This window comes from Peromyscus californicus, unplaced genomic scaffold, assembly GCF_007827085.1.
Source record: "Peromyscus californicus insignis strain IS unplaced genomic scaffold, ASM782708v3 Scaffold_20__1_contigs__length_68692818, whole genome shotgun sequence".
NCBI classification, from domain to species: Eukaryota; Metazoa; Chordata; class Mammalia; order Rodentia; family Cricetidae; genus Peromyscus; species Peromyscus californicus.
This window is the reverse complement of record NW_026294503.1, coordinates 66,831,806-66,840,471: the sequence shown is the minus strand read 5'-3', so window position 1 is coordinate 66,840,471 and position 8,666 is coordinate 66,831,806. Positions and strand designations below refer to the sequence as shown.

At 53.9% G+C, this 8,666-nt stretch overlaps 1 protein-coding gene across 1 annotated transcript; it reads right to left on the bottom strand.

Moving 5' to 3' along the window:
* Window positions 1–395: 395 nt before the first annotated feature.
* Krt18 (keratin 18) lies at window positions 396–4,134 on the bottom strand. Its single transcript, XM_052747549.1, is given in 8 exon segments — window positions 396–579; window positions 902–995; window positions 998–1,124; window positions 1,389–1,514; window positions 1,609–1,769; window positions 2,396–2,556; window positions 2,843–2,925; window positions 3,625–4,134. Coding segments are annotated over 8 exon segments (1,275 nt in total). The 5' UTR covers window positions 4,027–4,134; the 3' UTR covers window positions 396–458.
* Window positions 4,135–8,666: the final 4,532 nt, after the last annotated feature.

The following is an 8,666-nucleotide window of genomic DNA, read 5'->3' as shown; positions in this document are numbered from 1 at the left end:
CAGGAGAGGCGCAAAGCTACACAGAGAAACCCTGTCTCAAAAAACCAAAAAAAAAAAAGAAAAAGAACCCAGACTTGGGGCTGGAGAGACCGCTCAGCGGTTAAGAGCACTGACTGCTCTTCCAGAGGACCTGGGTTCAATTCCCAGCATCCACATGGCAGCTCACAACTGTCTGTAACTCCAAGATCTGACACCCTCACACAGACATATATGCAGGCAAAGCACCCATGAACATAAAAAAAAAAAACAAACAAAAAACCCAGACCCTTCCTCTCCCATGGCCAATCCATGTGAAACCCCTAGGGTCAAGAGACTTCTGTCTGACCCAGGATGGGACTTTAGACTCAACACCCACGTGCACAAGCAGGAAGACTGTCAAGGAAGACACAAAGTGATGTCCAGAGACTTCTCAACTTTTATTGGTCCCTTAGTCCCCAGGGGTCGCCTCCTTGTCAGCCTCAGTGCCTCAGAACTCTGGTGTCGTTGGTCTCGGACACCACTTTGCCATCCACGACCTTTCGGGTGGTTGTCCTCTGGACAGTCTGCAAGGAGTTACTGGAGTCCAGGGCATCGTTGAGACTGTAACAGATGACCAAGCCTTAGTTATAAACAGCCCCAGAGTAGAGAGTGGGAATTCAGAACAAGCTTTCCCTGACTCTTGTCTTTACATCCAAACTTTCCCCAGCCATTTCTTCCAGAAAAGGGAAACTCAAGGCTGAACTTTTATCCCAAGTACAGCTAGGGACAATACTTAAGTCATTTTTTTCTCATGAGATAGAACCTGTGACTCACTGTTTTGTAGCCACTGCTCAGGGGTCACCAACAAACATCTTGGAACTTCCCAAAGTTCCAAAAGTGGAGAAGAGACCCTCACTTGTGTGGTTAGGAGGATACCACTCACCTGAAGTCTTCCCCATCTTCCAGCAAGCGGCGGTAGGTGGCAATCTCAGCCTCAAGCTTGACCTTGATGTTCAGCAGGGCTTCATATTCCTGGTCTGGCGCTGCCCCTCTGCCCGGGTTTGGGCCAGCTCTGACTCCAGGTGTAGAAGGACCCCATTAAGCTGCTCCATCTGCATGCTGTATCGGGCCTCCACATCCCTAAGGCTGTTCTCCAAGCTGATCTTCTGCAGGGCACAGAAAGACAAAAGGGAGGGTGAGTCCCAAGTCCTAGCCTGCTCAGCCCTTCATTCTCTGACAGGATGAGGACCACTTGTCTATCAAATCCTAGGTTCCAGTGTAGGTGTAATGAAATACAAAGAGAAGTGATTCAGTTTAGGGATCTCTTGATTATGTGGGAAGGAGGATTAGGGACAAGACAGTCGGGGCTGAGGCCATGTGTCAGAGGTCGGGTCCAGAGGAACTGCAGCAGGTGACTGGGGGACTCTCACCTGATTTTTCATGGCTTCCAGGTCAATCTCCAAGGCCTGGAAGGTGCGCCTCAGGTCCGTGAGTGTGGTCTCGGCATCTCTGATTTCAGCAGACTGGGTGGTGACTACCGTGGTGCTCTCCTCAATCTGCAGGGTGGGGAGGGTCAGTCAAGACCCTCCTTCCTTGGCAGCCTCCCCCTCCCACCCTGGCAACCAGCCTTTCCTCTTGCTGGGGCCATACCTGCTGGGACCAGTACTTGTCCAGTTCCTCACGATTCTTCTGAGCCAGCTCCTCATACTGGGCCCGGATGTCAGCCATGATCTTGCTGAGGTCCTGAGATTTGGGGGCATCCACCTCCACGGTCAGCCCGGAACTGGCAATCTGGGCTTCCAGTCCCTTGACTTCCTGAAGAAGGCAGAAACAAGGGTGGGGGCGCCTAAGAGGGGGCACGTAAGGTCAGAGTTCCAACCCAGCCACTCATCACTGATGGTCTTTTCTAGAAGGCAATGATAAGCGTAACGGGAGACGAGAGCGGAGGAAACCCTGACTTGCACTTGGCAAGGCTTGATCTGGGCTTCTGCTCCAGATGGGTAGGAATGCCACTCCTTCACTGCCCGAACCTGCCACTCACAGATGATTTCTGCTCTTCATTTTATACCCCCTTCACAAACCTTACCTTAAACTTCCTCCAGAAGCCCTACCAGCCCATCAGCTCCTAAGAATGGCAATCCCTACCTTTGTCTCCATCTCCTCTCACTCAGTGAGACAGGCTGGCATTGAACTCAATCCTCCTGCCTCAACTTTCCAAGTGGTAGCAGGGCTGCAAGCCAGGCCTTATACTATTATGAGGTCAAGATACAAGGGCTAACTTGGGGTGAGCCATAGAAACATGTGACCCCCTGGGTTTGCTCTTAATCAAAACAGGCTAACAACCCAGGCTGGTGGTTCTAAATTTCCATGCAAGGTTCCTTTTGGGGGCAGCCTGGCCCATCTAGTCTCGGCTCCCAGGCCTGGCCAGTAGCTCCACTTGCCTCCTCGTGATTCTTCTTCATGAACAGCAGTTCCTCCTTGAGGGCTTCAATTTCTGTCTCCAGCTGCAGCCTGGTGATGTTGGTGTCATCCACTACCTTTCGGAGTCCGTGGATGTCGTTCTCCACAGACTGGCGCATGGCCAGTTCTGTCTCATACCTGGAGGAGTGGAGGTGATCAGTGCTCCCCATCTCATCTAGAAGCTTCTCAGCCAGTGCCACATCCCTAGCCTAGCCTTGTCCCCTCACAAACCAGTCACCTGAGCCAGGTACCATTCCCTCAGCACTGTTCTTGGCTGTGAGGAGCAGTGTGCTGAAACCTGGCGGCCGCACAAATGAACAGTGAAATGACCGCTCAGTGCACCCTACCCTGAACAAGGAAACCCTATCCTAACACGGCCCCCGGAGTAGACTGTTCTTAGCTCTAGCCGCAGCCCCAGACTTACTTGACTCTGAAGTCATCAGCAGCAAGACGAGCATTGTCGATCTGCAGGACGATGCGGGCATTGTCCACAGAATTTGCAAAGATCTGGGTGGATTAAAGCAGAGGGTTGCCGTGAGAGGCCAGGACAAATGTGCGTGTGTGAAGGACGCATCTTCTGTTTCAGTGAATCCCTCCTCCTCCTCGGAACGGCCAGAGGCTAGCGCTCCCATCTTGCCGTTCCACCTGTGCCCCGGCTCCCTTCCTGGACTCTTCGATCCTGGCACCTTGCCCCTCTGCCTGGGCCTGCCCTATCCGGCCTGCCTACAAATGAGCCGCTTCTAACAAGCTCTCTCCCCCATCCTCTTTCTCCCGCTGCACCTGCTAACTCCCTGTTCTGGGCCCCCCACTCCCTTGATTGGCCCCTCCCACAGGTAGGCTCCTGTTTACTTCTAGATGACTCAGCCTTAGCTACATCCGCTTAACCCTGTAACTGTCCCCACTGAAAAAGCCGTGTCTGGGTCCACTTTATGGCCCTTTTTGGAGCGGCTCTCAATCCGGTTCCCTTCCCACTACACCCCTTGGGGAAAGCCAACTTCCGTGTGTAGCCACCACCCTTGGAATTCCTAGGTTGTGGGTGAGAATCCAAAGTATTCCTAACTGCGTCCCATAGAGGGGAGGAAACGGATGGATGTGGAAAGAGGAACGCGTCAACCACCAACACCCTATTCAAGTTTGGGGGGTGGGGGGTGGGCAGGATGACCGGAATGGCTGGGAGCGAGGGCCCCTCCCTCCGTGCTCCTTTACCTGAGCCCTCAGGTCCTCGATGATCTTGAAATAGTGGCCCCAGTCTCTGACGCCCTGGGACCCCTTCTTCTCCAGATGTTCCCGGATTTTGCTCTCCAGTCTCCTATTCTCAGTCTCCAGGCTCTTCACCCTGTCCAGGTAGCTGGCCAGGCGGTCGTTCAGCTCTTGCATGGTCTCCTTCTCGGTCTGGATGCCACCCATTCCAACCAGGCCCGCAGACCCCATGGAGCCACCCCAGACGCTTGTGGCGCGGGACACGGAGATCCGGGAACCGGAGCCCCCAGCACCTGCATAGACGCTGGCCGCGCTGCTGGCAGGACGGACCCGCTGGCTGGGCGTCCGCACGGAGCCCTGGGACCGGTAGTTGGTGGAAAAGGTGGTGGAGCGGGTGGTGAAGCTCATGTTGTCTGGAGAGGAGAGCGAAGCGAGAGACCGAGACAGGAGTTCGGACGGCCGTGGAGGGTGGCGGCCCTCGACCTGTTATATCGCTGAGAGAGGAGGTGGGGACCTCTCCTGGAGGCCCCGCCCTGCCACCCGAGCCGCGGGCGCCAAGAGCGCGATTCCGGTGACCTACCTACCTGGTCGCAGCCCTTCTTGGCCTCTGCACACGCTCTCAGTCACCCTCACAGCCTCAGGAAGGGGGTGCCTAATCAGAGGCACCAGGGATGGCAGGTGGTGTGAGCCTTTGCTTTTAGGGCAGGAAATGAAGTTCTTAACACCTTTCCCACAGACAGAAGAGGTGTCCACTAGGGCGAAGATTTTTGTAGTGTCCTTAGCTTAAGTCGGGGAACAGTCTTGGAGCCCCAGGAGTCCTGGGGAAGAAAAGCTGGGGGCCCAAGAAGAGGAAGAGGGGGGGGGGGCTGGAGAGATGATTCAGTGGTTAAGAACACTGGTTGTTCTTCTAAGAGGACCCGGGTTCAATACCCAGCATCCACAGGGCGGCTCACAACTGTCTGTAACTCCAGTTTTCAGGGTACCTGACACCCTCCTACAGAAGACATGCTTGCAGGCAAAACACCAGTGCACACAAATAAATCAATAAATCAATGAAGAGGAGGAGAAATAGGATCCTGAGAGCAGATCTCTTGGTTTTCACACTCTGGTCCCATGTTCCCAAACACACATAGGGAACTATGGAAATACATGTTCTCAAATATGGAAATATATATTCTCACATTTCCTCACTCAGTCCCTGGACTGTCTCTGAACACCCTGGGGGCTTGAGGGGGACCTCTGTGAGTGTGCAGCAGCCCCTCCCCCTGTCTGGACACAGTTCTGTTTACTCTTATTTCTTTCTGCTTCCCCACCCCTCTTTTTTGGAGACAGGGTCTCATGTAGCTCAGGCTGGTCTTGAACCTTCTATGAACCTTCAAGGATGGCCTTCAGCTCCTGATTCTCCTCTCCCTACTTTTCAAGTACTGGGATCACAGACATGAGATCTCACACTCAGTGTATGGAGTGCAGAGGATCAAACCCAAGGCCTCCTGTTGGACATAAGTGCTCTATTAGCTGAGTACACCACCAGCCCAAGAGCATTTTTAATTTAACCAGTATTTGCTGGACACCTACTGTGTGTCAGGCCTTTCTAGTAGCCATGGCAACAGTGGAGGAAAAGACCACTGTCCCTCCTCCAGACTATACTATGTCTGGATAGGTTGGGGTCTGAGAGGATAGACCAGGATACTTAGAATCACCCGGCTGGGTTTGAACCAGATTGCCTGCCCCTCTATTTTCCACCCCCGTGCCATCTACTGGCACTGGCCCCCTCCCCTTCCTCCTTGGGCTTTCTTTCCTGCCTGGTCAGTCTTCATAATGCTCTGGGCTTTCCAGCTTGTTCCCTGGAGAAACCCCCAAACATATGCAACACCCCACCAGCTGCATGACCACTCCTGCTGAATGAAGACGGAGAAACCTGAGGTTCAAGTCAGCCAGCACCGGAGCCGTCTTTCCGGCAGGACCTGGTGTTTGTTAGACATGTGGCCGTGCTCTTTGCTCTGGAGTGGACCTATTGATCCTTATCGAGCGACCAGCTGAACTGACTCTGTGTGGGCAGACAGAAAAGCAAAACAGGGAGGGAAAGGGGCCCTAGGAAGAGCCCGGGTCAGCAGATCAGGCGGAAGCAGGGTGAGAATGAATTGTTCTAAGCCTGTCTCCTTCGTATGGGAAAACCCTGGAGACCCCATGGGAGCTGGCTGGGAAGGCTGGGTGTGGCCAGAGACAGCCAGGCAAATGGGATGCAAACTAACATACAAACGAATGCTCACTGGCTTTGCATGAAGGCTTTTGGGGGTTGGAGATTCCAGCCAGTAAAAGGAGCTTTCAGTTTTACAAACTCTCCCACTGAGTTCCACAATTACCCTAATTTATGGGACCATACAATGAAGTGTACCGATGAAATGTTCCGTGGACAACATTTTTTTTTTTTTTTTTAGGCTTTAACTTAACCAACTTGGGTACTTTGCTGGTTGGGTGACCTCAGAAAGTTACTTAACTGAACTTCAGGTCCCGTCCTGTGTCCCCCCGCCCCCCCCCCCTTCTATGGAGAGGAAAAAAAAAAAAAAGAACTGCCTGTCTAATCTTCCGATGCATGGGAATGTTGACCCCACAACGCTCATTCCTGAACAAATAGGAGTTACTTATTGCAGAGTAAGGCCTCACTCAGGAGGGCATAGGGCGGAACTCTTACTGGGGAATCCTCAAGTCACGAGTCACGTAGGACCACTGTGGGACTTTTCTTTCCGTGACTTGCAGACCCTAGAATTCTTCTCTAAGCCCCTGGGTAGATCCTGCTCTGATCTTGCCCCACCCGTGACGCGCAGGCCCCTCTGTGCCGGGGAGGTCTGCGTTAGTACTGGAGAGCTGCCACGTCTCCTTATCTCCCTAGCTAACGCAGATGGTCGCATTCCTGACCTCTTGCAGCACCGGGGCAAATGCCGACCTCAGGAGTCCAGTGCCAGCTTGCCCCTTCCCCGCACTTCCGGATTCCTCTGCGATCCGGCCTTAAAACTCAGCCAGACAGTAGGCGCGCTGGGGAGAGGGGCGTGGGGGAATAGTTTCGCTCCAAGACTCCTAGGGCTGGGCCTCTGGGCTGTGGGTGGGGGCAAGGTAGCGAAGGGAATGGAGTAGCTGTGGAGCCAGGCTGGGGAGAGGGAGGGGCGCGAGCGGTCAGCCGAGAAGCGCTGAGAACAAAGAGGAGAAAGGAGGAGGTTGAGCGGTGGGGTGAGGGGTAAGGGGGGAGGAAATGGCTCCCTCCCCCAGGCCCTGCATTCCCTTGTCCCGCAGAAGGGGAGGGACCTGAACTGCAGGTTTAACTAGAAGAAAGCTCGGTGGTGACTGTGGGGTGGGCAGGGGCCGCCCCGCATTCTCAGGCTCGCTCTACTAAGGGCTAGAGCCATACTCTGTGCAGATTAGATGGTGGGAGATTAGAGGATTAAAGAGGACGGGGAGGGTCTGGAGTCAGTTGGCCCAGAGATGGTTATCAGTCTGGCTATCCCACCACCCCCACCCGCCAGCCCCGAGGAGCTGGGGTGGAGGATGGGGGTATGGGGGGCGCGAGGGTGTTCAGAATGTCTTTCCAGGTCTGTGTGGTGGGGTCTCCACTTGCAGTCCAAGTCTGGTTCCATCATCTTTCTTGGAACGCGCTATGTGGTCCAGGTTGGCCTGGAACTCAGGGATCAGTCTCACGCCTCCTAGAGTGCTGGGGATGAAAGGAGTGTGCTCTAAGATTAGTTATCCTTTTTGAGAGACTGTAGCCCAGGCTGGTCCCAAATGTATGATCCTCCAGAGTGCTGGGATTACAGGTGACGCCACACCCAACCCGAGCCTCTCCTTGAAGGACTAAGTGATTCAAGTGTTGGAGAAAACGGGACTTCGTGGTCAAAGGAACAGGGAGATTCAGGCTCCCTTACAGGAGGGGCTTTGGTGGGGGGTATGGAGGTGGGGGGGGAGAAGTGTGTGTGTGGGGGAGCGGTGTCTGAGACCTGGAGCAATGAGGTGGAACTTTGGGTAAAGTGAGTTTGGTGTAGAATGGACTCGCAGGGGGAGCTCAGTACATGGCGCAGGTTTAACGGGTTACTGAAAAGGGTGAGCTGGCCATGGTGGCACACGCCTGTAAGATGTGAGGGCAAGGGGCTTTGGAATTTCAGGCTGGTCTAGGCTGTTTGAGTCCCCGTCTAACACAACGAACAACAAACAAACATGTCTGGGTGTAGCTGAGGCGGTACAATGCTGGACCAGCTGTCAGGAAGCCCTGAGCGATGGGTGCGGAAGGATCGGGGTCAAAACACACTGGGAATTTGAAGCCAGCTTAGGCTACCAGGATGTCTTGTCTATAACGTGAAGTAGGGTTCTAGAGGGTCAGGAATTATAGATGAGCTGAAGAGAGCCTGGGCAAAATGTGCATCTTCAGGTGTTGCCGTGGGGGGCGGGGGTAGAGAGCATTGAAGACGGACCCTCAGAACTCTCTGGAAGTATCCTCCTGTTTAAAATCCTAGGGCAGCTTGTGCAGGGTAGAGTTGGGTGGGGTCCTGAGGGCTCCATTTGGGCACGCTCCCCTGGAGTGGGAGGGTGGGGATGCCCTGATACTTTCAGTATTATTACCTCAGTTGTTTGCATCAGAGGGGTCTTTCCTAGGATTAATGGAAGAGGAAAACTCTACCCTCCTGCTCAGGAGCATCTGCCTGCCTGCCAGGGCTCTCCGGGTGCTGAAGCTGAGAGAAGACATCCTAGGAACTCCCATGGCCCCTGCTCTCCACTCCAGCCTCCTTCACTAGGGTAGCTTTGCCAGATCTCACATTCTCTTCTTCGCTTCCCTTACTGACTCCAGTGAACTTCTGGAACTCACTCTGTAGACCAGGCTGGCTTCGAACTCACAGAGATCCACCTGCCTCTGCCTCCTGAGTGCTGGAATTAAAGACATGCTCCACCACACCTGGAAGATGACATAATCTTAAGCAAACTGTATTAGCGTTGGTCTCCAGAGGTAGCAATGTGGTACTAAGATTGAGTCTGTAGAAAAGAGGATGAAATGGACCAGTAAGGTG